Source organism: Carassius auratus, chromosome 27, assembly GCF_003368295.1.
Source record: "Carassius auratus strain Wakin chromosome 27, ASM336829v1, whole genome shotgun sequence".
Classification (NCBI taxonomy): Eukaryota; Metazoa; Chordata; class Actinopteri; order Cypriniformes; family Cyprinidae; genus Carassius; species Carassius auratus.
In genome coordinates this window covers 14,482,558-14,503,002 of record NC_039269.1, presented here as the reverse complement: position 1 = coordinate 14,503,002, position 20,445 = coordinate 14,482,558, and the positions used below count along the sequence as shown (strand labels likewise).

Sequence of the window (20,445 nt, the reverse complement as noted above, 5' to 3'; positions counted from 1 at the left end):
TGTTTTGGCAAAGCAGATTTTTTGAGCAGTTTCTTTGTGGAGTACTGATATCCTGAGCATGTTAAATCGCATTTGAAATATGATCCATAAGGGTGACTTTGTAAATAAAAAAAAATGCATATATTGAAGCTGAAAAGTGTCTCACATGTCTGTCTGAGACCAATGGAAAAACAAGCTGAGCTTTCAGGGTGTGTAAAGTTAACCTTGCTGTAACCAGGATTCCCAGCCACGTATGCACACAGCTACAACAAAGCGTGCCTCATAAACATCAGTTTCATTCCAGGCTCACCTCATATCCCATGGAGCAATAAAGCAGGCGGGTAGCAGGTAAACAGAATAGTTCTTTGTCACAGCTGTTCTTAAGAACCTTGAATGGTTTCCAACTGCTGTAAATCAGAGGTGAAAGACTGCTGAAAAGGAGCTGCAGTTAGAGACAGATAAGAGACGGCTGCAGAGGCCCAGGAATGCATTTCTAATTAAAGCCATGTATCACAGTGAAACATTTCGTATCAATTTTATATAATGCACTGTTATTAAAATTGTAGTATTGTAGTAGCGAAGTAGCAAATCCATTCATGCAGGTTAAAGTTACTTCTGCTACAGAGTTGCAGCAATTATTAGTTACTGTATCTATCTATAGTTTTTTTTTTAGCAATTGAAACCGTAGTGGTAACAACTTTTTTTTTTCGTTCATATTGTTGAAGCAACAATAGCAACCAATGCCTTGTGAGTGCTTTTTTACTGGCAGATGTTAAAATGGCAAATAATTATCCGCCAGGCCATCTTGCCTGGAGTGTTTTTTTCCCCCCACTGACCTTTAATGAGTCCAATGTCCAGTCTTAAGGGACATTTTTGGAAATAACACACTACCAGTGTCAGCGGCTAAAATTATAATGCTGAATCTTCTCAATGTATCGGTGTATCGAAATGAAATTTCAGAATTTGCACTGCTACTGTGTCCTAAGGATCCCTACTTTAGAGTTGATCATATAAGGCCTAAATTCATAACTCCATATAACCATATTTTTAGAGTCTGGCATAGTGCATGTCCACCAATTGTCACCAATCATTTTCTCTCCTTTCTCGTCCATTTTTAAAAACACTTAACACCATCTGCCATCTGCTGACGGTAACATGCAACTACACAGAAAGCCTCTCAGGCCAGAGGAACAACACATCTCAGGGTCGATAACCCATTCTATTTATATACCTGGTTGTCTTCTGTATCTATCTTAAAATCTTTCATAGAACCTAGCTTGTATAAACCGCAATGAAACGATTTAACAAAGAATAAAAAGAAACTTACACCTATCCACCTTTTTCTTGTAGTAAAAATGGGCACGGCCATTTGTAAATTCCGGTCTCATCTGCTTGATATTGAAAGTTGGCGTCTCTTCAGATTATTTTTATATATTATCTTAATTATGATCACATTGGTTTGTAGTGTTAACATTTTTACCGTTTGCAGCACGTTGTTATTCTCCTCGTTATTCACCTAGATAGCGGCTAATGAACCGGAAGTCACACCCGCTATACTTCCGAGTTGAAGAAAAAGGTGGATATGATTTCACTGTGGATGCGCCCCCTTCTGTCTGTTCTGTCCCATTGTCTGAAACGAAGTCATTACAAATAACTCATTGAATCACTTGAACTTTGTTTGATGTATTTGGAGAAGAAGAAGAAAGATTCTTTAGCTCAGATATATGAGACCCTGGAATTAAGTACTAATTAAAACAATGTATTACGTCACATTTATACATTTGTATTAATTGTATACATTGTACTTACTGTATGTGTGCATGCATTTGAGGCCTGTTCCCTACCTCAAAACAGATATTTATGGAGCATACTGTAATAGTTACTATCTAAACCTGCACATTTCCTAGCTATTGAAGATCCTTCCTCACAAGCAGTGAAGAGGTTTGTTACTTAGGAGTAAAATGCAACAGTACTGTTCATTTGTAAACAGCAGCTTTCATTCGGCACAGTATATGGAGTTCACAGCCATTTTAATTTCCATCTGTCACATCATCCTCAGCTTCTGCGCTTCTTCGGTATCAGAGGTGGAGGGGTATGATGTGGCAATGAATCTGGCAGATTATCAGGCTGTGGCAGAGGGAGAAAGAAATCTTCAAATGTATTGTATCAGTATGTTTAGGATGTATGACTATTTACACTGAAGTTATTTGTTTTGCTATAATGGTCATTAGCTAAAATACAACAACTGCACGCTTGCCTGTTGTAACTGGAAGATCCAGCTTTGATAGTCCTCAGGGGAGGTACAGGAGACAAGCAGAGGCTCCATCAATTCACCTGGAAAATACATCACTCTAGATCAGCATAAAGATTAGAAAACAACAGTTTAGAAAACAGACCTGGCGTGGCGTGACACTGGTACTGTAAAGTACATGGCTTTAAATGTATCAGAATGTTGATCAGAAGAAGCAATAAAGCCACATGAATCATAGTTCCCATATTTTTTATTTAAAAAGGGCATTCGCAAGATATTTCCATAACTCTTAAACAGTTTCAAGTGATAAGAGGAAGACACTGAGAAGCCAGGCTTATCATCACATGGCTCTATTCTGAAGCTGAGTCACAAGCATCTATGACTACCAGATCACTTGATTTCTGACTCTTATTTCAAAATATGAAATGTATCCAACTTTGGCTTTTATATATATATATATATATATATACAGTGGGGATCGAAAGTTTGGGCACCCCTTGCAGAATCTGTGAAAATATGAGTAATTTTCAAAAAATAAGAGAGATCATACTAAATGCGTGTTATTTTTTATTTAGTACTGTCCTGAGTAAGATATTGTACATAAAAGATATTAACATTTAGTCCACAAGACAAAGAGCTGGGGGGTGAAAACTTTTGGAATTTGAAGATCAAGGTAAATTGTACATAATTTGTGTACCGGGAAACATACAAGTATCTTCTGTTGCTAACGAAGGGCAGAACTAAATGGTAATAAATTATATTTCAACAAAATAAGACAAATTTGGCCATCTTCATCATGTTCAAAAGTTTTCACCCCCCAGCTCTTAATGCATCTTGTTTCCTTCTGGAGCATCAGTGAATGTTTGAATCTTTTTAAATAGTTGTGTTTGAGTCCCTCAATTGTCCTTAGTGTGAAAAGATGCATCTCAAAATCATAAAGTCACTGCTGGAAAGGGTTCAAATATGCAAAGATGCTGGAAAACTGAAGAATCTGTAGGACCTTAAAGATTTTTCTGAAGAACGCTGCTCAGTTTAACTGTTCAGAACAAACATGCACAACCATCACAAAACAGAAAGACAGTCGAGGATCATCAGGTGACCACATCTTACTCAGGACAGTACTAAATAAAATATAACATGCATTTAGTATGATCTCTCTTATTTTTTGAAAATCACTCATATTTTCAAAGATTCTGCAAAGGGTGCCCAAACTTTCGATCCCCACTGTATATATATATATATATATATATATATATATATATATATATATATATATATATATATAGATAGATAGATAGATAGATAGATAGATAGATAGATAGATAGATAGATATATCATAATATATCAAATATCCTAATATACCTCCAACAAACTAATGAGTGAGACCAATGGTTAGGTGTTATGCAAGAGTTATTTCTTTGTTTCTCATTGCAATTCATATAGTGAAATGACTGATATGACAGTTAAACATAGCACAGATATGTGCCTAAAAGAAAGTAAAGTACACTACCACATCCTCCACTGAAGTGCAGTGTGTTATGTATAGAATGCTAGCACAGTGTGACAGTATACATAGCTGTATGTGGAGGCCCAAACAGAAGTGAATCAGTCTCTTTACAAAGATCTTTGTTTAGAATTACTTGCTTCAAGCATTTACATTTTATGCATATTCATTTATATACAAATTAGAGGTTTTGTCCAGATATTATGGTAACACTTTAATTTGATAGTCTACTTTAGACATTCAACTACCAATAAATAACTTTGCAACTACATGTCAGCTAACAGTAATTAGAGTATTTGTAGACTGTTTGCTTAATAACTGTTAACACTTTACTATATTGATGGTTGCTCAACAGATGTTTTACTGACTATAAGTAACTTTGCAAATATGGCAACTTATTCTACTAACCTTAACCTGACAGTCTACAAATGCTCTAATAAGAGTTAGCTGACATGTAGTTGTCTAAAATGTCACAAATGCAAGTGCAAACTGCATAATGTTTTTGGACACTTAATGCAATAAAAGCAGATATGTTAAATGCATTTAAATGAACATGTATTATAGTTTTCATTTGTATTTATATGCAGTTAAAAGTGCTTTTTGGTGATGTAATAACTTTGAAAAATCATATTTTGCACTACGTCTTTTCATGAAATTTCATCTTGCCTCTGAAATATGGTTACTGCCGAATGCTAATTAGTCATCACATCAAACGTCTTTAAAGCAGGACAAAGAAGAGGACAAAACATAATTGTATAACATATACTTTAAAGGTAAATGATTAATTTGAATGTGTGCTATGAAATTATATTTTCTGCAAATATTTTTCTTCTTTGTTTTATATACATTTAAGATTTGAGGTATTACAAGTGCACATTAAATGCAACTGAGCACAATTCTTTTTGACAAGGGTTGTTTTGGAATTATATCAGTAATATATAAGGCATAATAAAAGTACACCTGTTCAGAAAAGATACTTACCCTTGAGTTCAAACTCCAGTCTGCCAGGTAGTGCAGATTTTTCCATGGCTTTAATGCTCTTAAGTGGCAGACGACCCTTTAGTATAAAATGATACAACTCAGTTAGTGTTGTCATGCTGTATAAACATGTGAATAGTATTCTATTTTGAATAGAAATTTGGTTTAATTTTAACTAAAATTGAGGTCAAATAATAATTATTCTGGCCAGAAGGTCTTTCATGAAAATGTCTTAAAATGCACTTGATACATTAATATTACTCACTTCATTTTTAAAGGAACAGTATGTTTATACCCCACTGTCAGCACTTTGTCAGTGACTTTTTAATGAAGCTTACTTTTCAATCAAATAGGGTTCACCATGTGAGGCTGCCAAATTGGCTACATTTTAATGGTTCACACTAGCAGACATACTGCTGATAATGCAGTGTTCTGCAGAGCTCATTGTTTAGTCAGCAAAATCAGCTTACCTCATATTTCACACGTATATGATGACAGTCTAGAGACAGAACGAGGAGGTCACATGGGAAGAGCACAAGCAAACGCTCCTGAGGTTCATGCAAACGCCGGTCCTGTTGTTTGAAAGAGGTCTGTTACCATCATGAATTACATGGACACAACTCTCTATTTATAGTCTATACTCTTACCTGTGTGTATATGTTGGTGATGTGCACCAGTGAAATGTATCTTGGATAGCCCATGTGCTGAATGGGCTTCCCCTCCCATTCCAAGATGGGAGACCGCAGTAAGTACCTTTTAAGCTCCTCCCTCTTCCAGTTTTCATTACATGGCACCTGGAACAGTGAAAATAAAATGTATAAGCAATAATAAAGATCCTTCTCTGGGCAAAAATAACCAATGCTTGATTGATTCAATTTAATTTGTCAATGTTTTATGAGTTCTATATAAGATATATATTTCAGTTATATAGTACAAGACTGAGTACCAGGTATGAGAGCGTGCTATGGGACGGGCTCAGCTGTTGCCTTAGGGATTTGTATCTCCTGTCCTCGATATTTTCCATCCAGGTTTTGGTTTCAGCAGCAGTAGCACAAAGGAAGATCTTTGAGTCCACCATAGGCCCTAGAGTATGTCGTAAATTAATCTGCATTCTCTGACCTCAACATTTTCATATTTAGTGATATATATATATATATATATATATATATATATATGGGCTCTTACCGCTGATCTCAAACATATGTTGAGAACTGTGGTCCTGCTGTGAGATCAGACGCACCTCAATGGCTGAGAGAGGAAGAATGCCCTGTGATGAAACATAGATCACAGTTTAGAGTGGAGCTCATGCAATTAAGTATTTGCTAATACTTATAAGAGTCTTACCTCATAAATAAAATCATGATTAGAGCTGTCCAATGCGAGGATTAACAAATGGAAGGAAAATAAAACCAGATATCTTTCACTCATAGCCTGCAGACGGAATAATAATGTACACAAATTACAGTTACTCAATTAGTTTGGACATATGGATTAAAAAATAACAATTTGACTCAGTTTGACACATGAAAAGTGTGGTATGAAACAATTCAGCTGAATTGTTACCTTTGTGTATCCACTGTGTAAATACACTGAAGAGGAGTGGATAATGTCTCCATAGGTGTGTGGTGCCTGTCCTTCCCATCCTCTGATTGGTTGAGTGTATAGCCTATGATGGAGTTCATTTTTTGTCAAGCCCCAAAGCACCAGCTGACAAACAGGAATACAAATAAAATATCACTCTACTTTATGTTACAGTAAATGAAGAGCATATCATGTTGATAAATGCACAACTGATGATTGAATTTTTTTTGTATCATTGTATCGTTGTTCCTTTATTTTTTAAACTGATGAAGACATACTTGTGAATTGTTGCGTTTTGTTGTGTCCGTCACAGTCACAGAGACAGGTTCTGGATTCTTACACAAGACACAGATGTAGAAAGCAGATAAAGTTGATAAAACTCTTATTTAGTGCAGACATTGTTTTAATCTACTGTAGATGTGTGTGAACACAGTGGCCCCAAAAAGTTTAGTTAATGCATTTAAGCCAAACCTGTCAGACTGTTATTGCCTGATTTAAAATATAAAACCAGGTGGCATCTGCACACCATTTCTTTCAAATAACTGCCAGCAGGTTTGATAATTTGATATAATTCAGAAACATTAATAGATTTTTAAGTGTCAAAATTTGCTTTTTTTTTGGCAACTGTTTACATACACACATGCTTTCTTTTGTTTTCTATTTCTCTTTGTTAATATCTTCTGTGGAAACAGCTATTTCCTTTGCCACTTCCTGTTTACTGGCTTACCTCCTGCTTCAGGTGCCTCACAGTGGGACAGCGAGGACGACCTTCATCTGTGCCATTCCTTGTGGAAATCTGGAGCCTGCTTTCAGCAAGATTCCAGATCCTAAAACAACAGATGGCTAAACACTGTCAAATCACTTTATCTTGCAGCATAACAGACGAGGATTTAAGAAATGGAATGCAAATTGTTGTCCTCTGCACAGTGTGATTGATTTAGCGGAAGAGAATTTCGGCCATGGCTGTTTAATCCAAGAATCATGTTTGACTGGTTAGCAAGTGAATGCTAATGCACTTTAAAATTAAGTTTGCTAGAATTTTTTTGAACCATGGCAATAACACAAAACAATGATATATTTTTATGTATTTACATTTATTTTATTATTAATTGTATATATTTGCTTCATGTGGTAAAATATAAAAGACATTAGTTTATAATACTAATATCAAGACTGGGTCATACCAGTAAAAGTAATTTGTAAGTTTCGGAAAGACAAATCTCCTTAATGTGACAGCCTCAGTTTTCTATATTTTACCATTTGTATAGTTTTCCTTTAGTAAAAATAACCATTAAGATGATCCGAATCTGGGAAACCATATCCATTTGGACACCATATATATCAAATTATCAGCCTATAGTCAGCCTGAAGCCACTGTGTTGTCATCACACTTTAACAAACACTCTGTGTGAGGTTTGTTCCCTAAATATCACTCATTACATCCCCAGACCCCCTGTTCCCGCTGATTTACCCATGCTGCTTTCTGGGGAAGTGCCCAGACATAAGCTGCTTACTATGGGTGGTGAATGACTAGCAGACACCCTCCCACCATCTGACCCTTATTGTGCCTGACTCTTTAAAATACATCCACAAAACAGGTATATTGCAAGACCGTTGTCCACATAATGAGAGATTTAACCTGATTATAACTCAAAAAGACAATGTTTTCACCCCGATGCAGTATCTGCATATTAACAACCGTGTATATTTCCCCAGACTGGCCGTTGTCTGATCCCCGTTTTTCTGCTAGTTTGGCCACATAAAGCTTATGAGCTCTGATCAACTCCCACTCTAATCCCTACAGTCACCTAATGAGAGGATTGAGGCTTCCAGCTTGGAGTAAGACAACAGACTGCTCAAACACACTTGGCTTCTTTAATTAGCTATACTAGTTGCATTAGTTCTGCCTCATTTGGTGTATGAGAAGCCCTAATGAGATCTGTAGCTGCGAGTCTGCTGTTCATCCACAGTAAACACCACCATTGTGAGTGGCTTAAAACAACTCAAACTCAAGACGTTTCACACAGTTACATCAGATCCATTTCAGACGAACAGAACTGAAGCAGAACCGTTTGATGTAAGAATTTGCAGTTAGAAATGGCTTGGCTGAAACTGAAACAGTCACATGGTTTTCCACTATAAAGAGCATTGCTCTTAAAATATAGCCAGCAGATATAATTGACAATGCCAGTGGACCGCTGCTTCTATTTTAACATGCACATGATTATGAACAACTGACCTACTCATCTCTTTCTTTCTTGCGGTTTTCGAAATGTTATCAAACATTACCTACTACACTAAATAGAGGAAGTTACGCTACTAAGTATTTTCCATCTGTCTAAGAGCCTGGTTTCCAACTTAACTGTATTTGCAAAGAAACAATCATACAGCATTCGAACTCTTACCCTCCATTGCTGATTTCCAGGAGTTCGATCTCATCTGGGCCCACTTCATCAATCCCTGTATGCCTCTGGGTCACACTGCAGCATCCCATAGCTTGTCTGCACCTTACCTCTCTTTTCCACAAACACGTTTCCAATGGCTTCTCCTCTAAATTACACACTTAGGGCCATCTGGTCACCCCCACAATCCCCACACCCCACCGGTCTATAAGTAGGGTTCAAGAATGAGATGCACAGAAGCCTAAATGAAGTTTCTTGCAGTAAAAGACAAAAAAAAAGAAAAAAAAAAACATTGGACAGAAGTCGACAAAGTTGAACAATTGAAGAGGATCCAGAGAGGTGTATGAAACTTTCAAGGACAGCAGTTATACACAAATACTGTTGTATTTCTTCCGGTTGGTATCAGTGGTGACGCAGCAGCAGCCAGCACAACTTCCTCACCTCACTCAGTTTCATTTGTGAGTGAGCTTGAAAGCACTGAACAGTTACTTGTTGTTGTTGTTTTTTTACTTTGATTGTGCACATGGGGGTTGCAAGCAGCATCAATAAAGCAAATCCCATTTAAGATGATTACACCTCATGAAGTCAACACACAAAAGTAGGCAAAAAGTAGTCACAACAAAAAAGCCACAGGTGAGTTAGAGACATATGTTTACTGGTAATGAAGAGCGTGTTAGCATGCACAGAGGTCTAATCTGGTGTTTGTTTTGTCGCATGTGTCACAGATGGAGGAAGAAGGAGGGTTCTGTGGCTGAAATACCACAGACAAAAAAAAAAAAAAAAAAATGGTGGTTGTCTAATCTTCACTCAAAGAGAACATTGAAAATAACTTCAAAACTTCATTGAAGAAGTAATGGTAATTTGATGGAAAAAAATAAGGTGGTGAGTAAGAGCATCATGTCTGATTCTTTGTGAGATAAGAAATAAAAAAATAAAAAATAAATAAAGGAACAAAAAAGCAGCTCAGCAGTTCTCTTCAAAAACATATGTTTTTTTATTAAATTTAGTATGCCAGAAAACCCAGGTTCAAATTGCAACATTAAACATAATATATGTATATTATGTTATATATTATGTTATATATTATATTATGTTATAATATATAACATTTATACATGGCACAAAAACATTTATAAGGGTATTTCTTTAAAAAAAGATGAAATATTTATATATATATATATATATATATATATACACATATATATATATATACACATATATATATATATGTGTATATATATATATATATATATATATATATATATATATAAATATTTCATATTTTTTTAAAGAAATACCCTTATAAATGTTTTTGTGCCATGTATAAATGTTCTTTTGAACTTTATATTCATCAGAGAATCCTGGAAAAAACAGTCATATATAACATTTACTGTTTAGATGACCTTACTTTGAACTGTAAACCTTTTTCACAATACTTGTTTCCACATTACTGCTCTAATGTATTTCTGTGGGGGAAATGCAGCCTTGGTGAGCAACCAAGCAAAACACATATGGTTTTGAGCAACTAAGGAAAAAATAGACGAGAAAGGTGTGAATAAATTGAACATTAAATAGATGTGTAAAAGGGGGTGACATTCAAAAAAAGAAAAAAACAATTTTTTTTGTACAAAGAATTTTTTTTGGAACGTTAAAAAGTTCAACCTTTGAAGGAGTATCGATTTGAATGGACATTATGCTTCTGGTGATCAGCAACATCATTAGTCATAACCAGAAGCAAACTCTCATTATTCATAGAAAAAGCTCTTATAATAACAATGACACCATTGCTCATTTGTCATCTATCACCTTCCTGTTCCTTTACTTTGGCCTCTTTCATTTCTGTCCTTACAGTGTGGAAGGAGTATGGCTCAGCCAAATGAATCTTTGATGTTTTTAGGTTGCATCTCATGTGCTCCATTTTGTCTATTTGGTGGCCTTGAGCTCCAAGTCTTTGTGTGGAGTTTGAGCCTTTGCTCAGGGCTGGTGTAGACAGTGACCTGATTGCACTTCTCACTGGCTGCAGAGGCACGCTGAGGTTGGATATCACTGCAGGATGTTGCCAGGTGCACTTGCTGAGCTGAAGCACAACACGAGAACGCACGGCTTTGGCCTGGTGTGGTCGAAGCTGATTTGTTTCTTGAGCTTTGGATGTCAGAGGCTTCTGGGATATAGGTGAAGGTTGTTTCACTGGTAACTCCACAGGCTGCTCTGAAGGTGGGATGGTATTGGACGAATCAGAGGAAGAGAGGACAGCGGTGGAAGGGACCAGACATTTGGCTTGAGTTTCAGAATGTTTGCAGGCCCTATTGGTCGATTTCCCTGTTTGTGTTGCAGTGGCAACAGTTTTGTTGGTGTTAATGTGGGTGGAGCTGCTCTTTGAGTGGAGGGTCGAGAAAGGTCCAGTGGTTTTGTGTCTCTGTTTCGTTATGGTCACAGTCTCACCACTATACAGCAATAGAAAGTCTCTTTGACTGTTTAGCGGCAACAGTTTCAGTCCACAGCAAGACTTTTGGAAGATTTCCAAAGTAAGATCTGAAATGAAAGCATGTCACATCTACAAAAAGGGTTGTCACACCTCATCCTATCAAATGCTATCACAAGCAACACATTTTCACACTTTCATACATGCATTATTCAAAAAAGTTTTTATCTCGTTTATAATGGCGCATTTCACACTGTTGATGCATCACATTTAAAACGAACAAATACAATAAAACAAAATTGATCAAAGTGTGGTTTAACTGTCTGAATATTTATGTATCTGTGTAATGCATACAAAGCTATTATTTACTTAACTCACCAAGTGCCTCGGTGACTGTCTGTGGTATCACATCTTTCAGTACTTCACAGTTAGTATGCAGTGCAGGGTTACAATTCATCTCGAGCAACCAGACCTGCCCAAAATAAACACATCACACTTCAGTTTAAGTGACTTCTCAAGCTATGAAGATAACGATAAAAGGAGCTCTTTCTTCAAGTGACACAAATTGACAATATAAATATTTAATAAGTATTTAAACATTTAGTTTTTAATTTCTAAATGATTATAACCATTTATAAAAGTTACGTTTTTGTCGAGTTACTTTGATGAAATACAATCTATCATAATCTCTCATACTACTAAATAGCCATCAAAACACATCTGAACTGTTCAGAGTAACTATCAAACAATTTAATGTCGACTGACAATAAAATCAGCATGCATCCAAAACAATGCATGAGCACAACCAGTTGAATTGCTGTGTAATGTAATGACAACTGGTAATGAGCTGAATAACCATGCATTAATCGCATGCAATAAAACAAAGAGAAACCAAATAATAACTATATGACCTTCAATACGTATACATGTGTATTCAGCCTTCACCAACAAAAAACCTACAATAGACTTTCGCCAGTAGATGGCACTCTTACGCAACTCAAATTGCTCTATTTATTTTACAGTAATCAAGCACAATTATATTTTGCCTAAACTACAAATATGTACATCAAACTACTTTTTGTGCTCATTCTGGAGATGACAGTGTAAACATATGACAAGAATAGAGTGTGAATCACATTTACACATATCAGTGAAGCAAGTACTGAATATTTCTAATGCAAGATTCGTAAGGTACTGTTATAGTTTTATGTGTCCAGTACTATAGAGTTTATACCGTCAGTGTAAATGTTGTTGGTTGTTGTGTGAATCCATAATGATCGTGTAACCTGGAGACCAGAAATTGCTTGGCCTGGGGACAGGCATGTTTACACTGACAGTACATGGGTTGCCTGGAAACTGCTGGGCAGGGACTGAATTAAGGATGCTCCATAGGGGACAATTGGCCTCTGAACATCATGTTTGCAGAGAATCATTTCAGCATTAGAAAACTGCATTATAATTGTCATGAAGAAACTAAGGAGATTACAGAAGATAAATAAAGAGTTTATATTTGTAATGCGTCTTACCACGTCCGGTGGATAATTCTAAAACTAATCTGCTGTGTCTGACTCTGTAAGCCTTTCAGGCTTTAAACACACACACGCACACACACACACACACACACACACACACACACACACACACACACACACACACACACATACATACACACACACACACACACACACACACACACACACACACACACACACACACACACACACACACACACACACACACACACAGACACACACTTTATTTTTTTATTTCTCTTTTGGGTCTCACCTTGAAATCCTCATCAATCAAGAAGTCACAACCAATTAAGTCAAAGTAACCAAGTTTGCAGTCCAGCTTGGCTTTGACAGCTTGAAAGCACTGCATGATAATATGTTGCATCCTTTTCTGCGGAATATTGAAACATCCAGTTAAGAAGCAGTTTAATTATTGAATATCAAATTAAAGGTCTGTTTTAGAGTTCATATTTGACCGACTTTTTACTGTTTTGAGCTCCAAGATAATATACTGCCCTTAATTTAACATTTAACATTTTTATTTTACAAGTTGGTTTCATCTTTCTCAACATATCTGATGAGCTTCCCTTTTAATATATACTCCCAAAACCGTTGTTACCATGACAACGGTATAGCTGCATCCTTTCAAGTAATTTGAATAAATCTACATGTAAAAAAGATTTGTTCATGATTACTTTAAAGATACATTAATATTAACATGTATTATCAGTTAATTATTCTTGATAATAATTTATTATATAAAACTATTATGAGGCTCACTGCAAAAGGACCCAGAGCCCAATCTTTAGGCAGCCCCTTTGGCAGCATGTAAGTCTCGTTAATGAATACATTGAAGCGCTCCATGGACCAAACGGTTTCCTCTTTTAGCAGACTGTAGAGAGGATTTTTCTTTTGCATGTACTGAAACAAAATCGAAATTGTAGTATCTTAAAGCCTGAATACAAGCAATATACATTTTAATATTAATGAAGGTTTAAAATACACATAATCTTACTTGATTGGTCAGGTGGGCTGTTATATTGTCAGAGTTTGGGTCATAAAGGTTACATGTCAATCGGATGTAACCATGACGAAAAAACACCATGTACGGCGAAGTGGAAGCAATCAGAAAGTATGACCGCACATCAAATTTCCGTCCTTTTAGTAGCAAAGGGTTCTGGATGTACCTTAAAAGAATCAGAATAGAATAGAAAAACAATCATTAGTACTGATTAAACGTTTATTATTATTATTAAATTAATGTGAATATGCATCAAGCTTTTTTTATTATTTAATAAATAGCATTCAGTATATTGATAGCGTGACAGAAACTAGCCCATGACCTGATCGCTTGTTAACTTACTCTGTGGTACAGCCACCGTGTTTTGTAATGCTGACTGATTTCTGAATGGAAAGTTTAGAATGTGGACATCAAGATCTGTTTGATTGATGCCTGTGTCGATGGCCATGGATTCGTACAGGACACCACAGCCGTGATTCACAGTATGATAACATATAATCAGAGCATGTGACCTACTGAAATTGTCCGCTTTACTCACTGTTGAACAATCCGAGCTTGTGGCACATTGAAAGGTGACTTCCTGTTGGACTGCTGCTCTATTGTGTTCTGCAGTCGTTCTCTGAATGCTGCGATGTCTTCTGGTGTCCGCAGTAGAAAAATACCACGGCCTTGGTTAAGGCCTGTGGGCTTGCAGATCCACATGCTGGATTTCTCATCGCATATTCCTGAAGGCCACATCAGTTTTGTATTTATTAGATGCAGTACTGTGTTTATTTCCAAAGTTAGGATTTTATATATATACACTACAGTTCAAAAGTTTGGGATCAGCAGTTTTGGGATAAGAAGTATCTTATACTCATTAAGACTCAAAAAAATACAGTAAAAACAGCAATCTTGTGAAATATTATTACAAATCAAAATAACAGTTTTTTTTAATGGTAATATACTTTAAAATATAATTTATTCCTGTGGTGGTGAAGCAGATTTTTCAGTACCCATTATTCCAGTCTTCAGTGTCACAATTCCTCAGAAATCATTCTAACATGATGATTTATTATCAGTGATGAAAACAGTTGTGTTGCATATTATTATTATTATTTATTAATGTTTTGGAACCAGTGATACTTTAATTTTTTTATTAAGTTTTAATCAATTTAACATATCCTCGCTAAATAAAAGTTCATTTATTTATTAAACAACAACAAAACCGTACTAACCCCAATTTATAGTGTATATAAAGAAATTCATATATATGTGACATTTAAAACTGGGGTAATGGCTACTGAAAATTAATATTTGCCATCATAGCAATACATTATTTAAAATATAAAATGAATAAAAATAGAAAGCAGTTACTTTAAATTTTAAATTACAACTTTGTTTTTTTCAATATGTTTATTGTCATTTCCTCATTTTATAACCACAGAACAAGTACACATACTTACACCTTTTCACATATACATCTTCAATTAACACTTCTTAAAGGTAAAGAAAATAATAATAATAATAATAATAATAATAATAATAATAATAATAATAAAATATATATATATATTTATATATATATATATGAATTTGCTACAGGCAATGTTTACAAAGTGTTTTTCTGTAAGGTCTACATTGTAAATTACAACTTTACTGTATTTTTGATCAAATAACTGTAGCTTTGGTTTTTAAAGATTATGTATACTTCAGTGATCTTTAGTCAGATGCATTTACATTGTGACTATTCCTCAGAGTATTTGCTATCAACTGTGTTGACTGTATTTGTGTTTACAAAAGTGTGACCCATATGGCCCATATAACACTATCATTGGCTCTCCGTGGGCTGTTATTGGATTGTTTGTAGCACATTTGTTACCAGGTATAAAGGTCTGATCTCACAGACAGTATCTTGGGTTAAGATTGTTGGAAGGATGACATGCTAACATCACTCCTGAAAAACTGCTACACTGCTACCTTTAGTAAAAACTTCTCCCCACAAGAACTCCATTTTATGTACAGTATAAGAGATATCTAGTACATTGGCTAGCCACACAAATCACTGCTCAGCCAAACAAATCTAAATCTAAATCTGATCTAAAACAGTGAGTATAAGAGACCTCTGTCAAAATCTTAATAAAATCTGGTATCTGTATCTATCTGTATATTTAACCTGTACTGTAGTCGTACCATTAAAGAAAGCCTCCCTCTCAACCTTCATATCCATTCGAAAAGTGACAGGACAAAAATCCTCCAGCCGCATCCTCCTGCAACATGTAAACAAATATTGTATGTAGATGCAGTGATCAAATAAAAATAATAAGAAGAATATACTCTGGTACTATCAGAAAGTCTTTCCATTTATAACCTGTTTGCACATCCATAGTTGACCTTGCTGCTGACTCTGTCATACTCTCTTAGGCTGTTCAGAAGACCTATCTTAGTGGTCAGAACCTTATTATTGGGTATCTGGTAAATCAACTGGCCTCCTGTATGAAAATAAATAGACAGTGTGTAGAATTTGTATTAATTTTTTCATGATTGCTGTGAACTTGACATAACGAAACACATCACCTGCTTTGAAGCTGTAGTAGGAAGCAGGTGATTTCGTTTCACACCACTTCAGCTTGTAGTCCGTCCTGGTCTTGTCATATATGCGCTGCCAGCCTCGACTCTCACAATATGACACAACTCTAAATATCAGATCAGACCAGGATATCATGTCATGTTTGAATGGTTTTAAAAATGGTTTGATAAATTATCAAAAAGTGGCAAATCTCCAAATCTCTCATGTTCCTCTCATGGACCTCTTGCAAAGAACCAAAACTGCAGTGTCATATACTTTAATCAAATACTTTAACACATCAAAGAAAACTCAGTGTTAAAAACACTTATCTATCAGCTATATCCCACCCCAAACACCTTGGTCAAAGTTTTTTTTTTTTCACTCACATGGAGGCCCCATTGCTCCCCCCAAAGTAGAAGAAGGGTCCAGGGCCCCGTGGGTCTTCAGGCCGCTTGTCTCTGTCCCTCTCAACAAATGAGACACTCACTGATCCTGTACACACAAGCAATACAAAGTAAACTTCACTTAAAAATAATGACATAAAACAATAAAGGTACTGTATTTTACATTATATATTGAGACAAATATTGGATGGAAAATTGTAAACTGTCCTTGGAAAAACCGTGTTGTCTGCTGGGGCGATCAAAGTTGCATTAGTGGGAGACACCTGATCGGAGAAGGTGTTTAATTAATCTCACCTCCTCTTCCTGACCCATGAATACACGCCTGACTACACTTAACCCTGTATCATGTTGACTAGTTTGTTTGCTGGCAGTGAGCCAATACAGTCAGTACTGATTAAATAAGTCATTTGACAATTACTGTTGAATTTTAGTTTTAAAACGTATCAATATTACCAATACTACAGTATTTTAAAATGAGTGACAATTGTTTTGATGTCAATTATTAACCAGAAGCATTATTACTTTTTACAATTTTTCTTAAACGTAAAAGATTTTACAAATAATATAATAATAATAATGATTTAAAAAATCATAACTAAAATAACTGTAAACATTCATTTCAAACATAAAATAAATTTTACAAGCAGAATTTATTTTATTTTTTATTATTGCAGTTTCTTTGTATTTATGAAGTGTAAATGTATTAATTATAAGACCATATATAATATTCCAAGTTACAGGTTACATTGTTTTATTGGTGCACTCAGTAATCTTTCCCTTATTAAACAAGCTGTAGACATAAATAAATAAATTATACTTATAATATACATAGTCAAATCAGTAGAGCTTTTTGCCTCATGGGGGCACCCATGTTGAGATCAGTCAAATACTCACTGTATAAATGGACAGACTTTGCATTAAAACAGACTTTGCATTTCTCATGTTCTTATCTCTATTTTAACAATGCATTGATGTGTAAAGTGCCCATTATTCCACAAGTGTTTCTTCATCTACAACAACACAAATACTCTTACACACCTGCTCCATCTGCATGTTTTACTCTGTGTATCTTCTGAGTGACCCGCCTTCTGCTTCGTGTCTCCTTGTTCTTCTCCATCTGCATTTCAGCTTCATTCCCATGTTGCAGCACCACAAACTCGACCCCAGCATTCAGCGGGCTGCCCTTCTCCCTCTCGTCTGATTGGCCCGGGTCATCCATCGTCTGCTGTGAGACTCCAAAGACATGCTGTGTGTCCTGTCTCTGTACAGCACCTGGCTCTCCTCCATGCTGACGGGGCTCAACCCAGCTCTCACATGACATCACAGTCACAACCCTCTATGGAGAGAGAGAGAGACAGAAAAAAAAAAGGATTTTCCACCAGTGCTGCCCGACTGACCTCTGGAGAGCCAGTGATCCAGAAAAAAAGCAACATCAGATATGCATGGCTACATTTCAGCTTGGTAAGTTATTTATTGTGGTCACTGGAAATAACCTTAAAAGTGCAGTATCAAAAATGTTTTGAGCTTGTTTTACCAAAACAATAAACTAATATCATGGTCAAATGTTTTAAAATCATTACTACAACTAAAAAAAAAATGCATAATTAAAGACATCATGTACTTTTAACACACATTATATACTATCAAACCAAGACAAAAAATTCAGCAATTGTATACTTTGAATGTAGTAAATACAATTTTTTATGAACTTACACTGATTTTGGAGATAACAAAATATGTTTTTTTTTTCTTCTGTTCCTCTTTTTAAAAGTTCCTGTTTCCTCTGGACACAGCTATGCTGTTCGTATGATATAGCAGTCTATCATTGTTTGTTCAGTCCATGTACTTAGAAGACTTTTGGAGCATGCTAACTCAATGCTCACCAAACTAGCCAAGCCAATGTAAACAACTACTTGTTACCTAGGAAATGGGTGTCTTAGCAACAGCTACTACTGGAGGCTAGAATCTCAGAACAAAAGAATCACTCCAGGAAATGATTCCCATCCATTATTAATTGTCCTACAGAACACTGTTTTGGCATTATAGTAATGTGAGAATGCATTTTCAAGCACAATGAATAGTCTGCACTGAAACCGTTTGTTTTATCTCTATTAAACTATTGTGTTCAGTTAAGTGTAAAACATACTAGCCATGGGGAAATTAGATATATTGTTGGTTAAAACAAAGCACACTCAATCCTTACTGGTTCTTCTTTTCTTATTTCGTTCTATAGCATTAAATCGATGAATGCCCTATTCCAAATTTTGAGTCACTGGGTTTAATTTATTGCCTGTTTATCTCTGTGTCATCATGAGGAAAGGTAAAGCCATCAAACAAAGAACAAACCCTTAATAAATATCAAACCCAAACACACCTGTCTCTATGCAATTACTCTAATAAGAAAGATAGACGCTAAACAGAATTCACATTCTAATTGTGTTAACAATATTGTGCTGCATAAGACTCCTAAAAACAAGGATTCAATCTATATTTGCACATGGTGATGTAATGATTAATAGTAGTAATGAATAGAAGCTCAATAAAATGAATGTTAGAACGTCACGATCAACTTCACAAATTTACACGGACCTGGAAAAAGTGAAGAATTTTGCATTGAAGACAGAGATGTGAACCTGTATATATTCAAGTCCTGTAAATGCAGACAGAGATTTGTTCTATAGGTTTTATTTCCAGAGGTGCTAGTCTTTTCCCACATATCCTAAATTTCAGGGTGTTTCCAAGAAAGTGTGAAAATGACTGCTCTTTATAACAGCTGACTCTGGAAGACACACCCAGACGGCAGTGGCAGTTAACTGTAATCCCACTCCTGACACTCCCCCCTCCCACAACCCCAATAGTTTCGTCCAGGTCTTGCTCAATGGGTAGAATTAATCCAGTGTGAATAGGAATTCACGGAGGGAAAGCACTGATTCTACACCACCCATTTCAAAAACATATACTTGCTAGCAGAATAAATACTCAAATAACGCAGATGATAAATACATCTCGAAAATGTCAGTGGTGTTTGCCTGTGCAAGCCTTTATAGGTTACATTATGAGAGTCAATTAATAAAATTTGTATTTTTAATTTCAATTAATTTCCTTATGTTTAATAATCTTGTACAAACCAGTTAAATTGTACAAAGTAAAGAAAGAAAGAAAAAAACCCCTATTGAATCTTGTATCACGTGAATATGTTTGTGATCGTCTTTTATTTCAGGTCACAAGCTCTTAATGCAGTAGCTTCATGTTGTCAGATATGGCTTGTAGTTATGTATCTTAGTACATTGCTGGTTTCAGCCACACCTTGCCAGTAGGCTGCAATCTGATCGACGCTGTGTACAGAGTGCTGTGTAGGTGGACAAAGAAAACAGGTTTGTTTTACAGCCATGTAACTCCCCTGGCGCACCATCTGCTTATGAGTATGCCTGTATGTGTGTGTGTGTGTGTATGTGTGTGAAAGAGAGAGAGAGAGAAAGACACACTGTATATTTGTTTTTTGGAGGACTGACCCATTCCTTATCATTGCCACCAACCAGGAAATGTTGAATCATTTATGTTTAAACCAATGAGCACTCTTTAAAGAATATTCTAAAACTCACCATAAGTTTGAGATACAATGGAGTGTGGAGGAGTGGACTGGAAAAACAATGCATTTTTATGCCCTCAACAGTTGGTGAAAGAGTGATGTCATCTTTTTTTCTCATCATGCTGTGCCAACAATTACTTGTTTCTCAGTCACCAGAACTGGATTAACTAGCATATTACTGAAGTAAATTAGAGCTGACGAGATTATTTTGTACAAGTGGAGCATTAATGAAATAAGGCACAAAAAGCCCTTTA

At 35.7% G+C, this 20,445-nt stretch overlaps 2 protein-coding genes across 2 annotated transcripts; both read right to left on the bottom strand.

Annotated features, from left to right (window-relative positions):
* Positions 1–1,642: 1,642 nt before the first annotated feature.
* On the bottom strand, positions 1,643–9,141 carry LOC113045592 (uncharacterized). The gene is made up of 12 exons (XM_026206037.1): positions 8,700–9,141; positions 7,022–7,121; positions 6,573–6,629; positions 6,277–6,420; positions 6,058–6,144; positions 5,899–5,980; positions 5,660–5,796; positions 5,361–5,507; positions 5,184–5,285; positions 4,717–4,792; positions 2,237–2,313; positions 1,643–2,106 (listed from the first exon to the last, which is right to left on the bottom strand). Exons 1-12 carry the CDS (start codon positions 8,786–8,788, stop codon positions 2,035–2,037), a joined length of 1,170 nt encoding a protein of 389 aa, XP_026061822.1. The 5' UTR covers positions 8,789–9,141; the 3' UTR covers positions 1,643–2,034.
* An 859-nt stretch (positions 9,142–10,000) lies between these two features.
* On the bottom strand, positions 10,001–19,092 carry LOC113045591 (tubulin tyrosine ligase-like family, member 10). Its single transcript, XM_026206036.1, has 12 exons — positions 18,316–19,092; positions 17,641–17,938; positions 16,585–16,690; positions 16,207–16,325; positions 16,001–16,121; positions 15,823–15,899; positions 14,189–14,375; positions 13,645–13,816; positions 13,410–13,550; positions 12,904–13,020; positions 11,497–11,590; positions 10,001–11,228 (listed from the first exon to the last, which is right to left on the bottom strand). The coding sequence occupies exons 2-12, from the start codon at positions 17,921–17,923 to the stop codon at positions 10,492–10,494; spliced, it is 2,154 nt and encodes a 717-aa protein (XP_026061821.1). The 5' UTR covers positions 17,924–17,938; positions 18,316–19,092; the 3' UTR covers positions 10,001–10,491.
* Between the last annotated feature and the right edge of the window lie 1,353 nt (positions 19,093–20,445).

Excerpts from the sequence above, each read along its gene's own strand:
- LOC113045591 (XM_026206036.1), bottom strand. The coding sequence starts at position 17,923 with ATGTCATGTGAGAGCTGGGTTGAGCCCCGTCAGCATGGAGGAGAGCCA. Across the intron at positions 16,326-16,584 it reads GGGAGCAATGGGGCCTCCAT|AGTTGTGTCATATTGTGAGA; the intron begins GTGAGTGAAAAA and ends TCTGATATTTAG. Across the intron at positions 14,376-15,822 it reads GAGGGAGGCTTTCTTTAATG|GAATATGCGATGAGAAATCC; the intron begins GTACGACTACAG and ends TGTGGCCTTCAG.
- LOC113045592 (XM_026206037.1), bottom strand. The coding sequence starts at position 8,788 with ATGGGATGCTGCAGTGTGACCCAGAGGCATACAGGGATTGATGAAGTG. Across the intron at positions 4,793-5,183 it reads ATATACGTGTGAAATATGAG|GGTCGTCTGCCACTTAAGAG; the intron begins GTAAGCTGATTT and ends TTTATACTAAAG. Across the intron at positions 2,107-2,236 it reads GGATCTTCCAGTTACAACAG|CCTGATAATCTGCCAGATTC; the intron begins GCAAGCGTGCAG and ends CCTCTGCCACAG.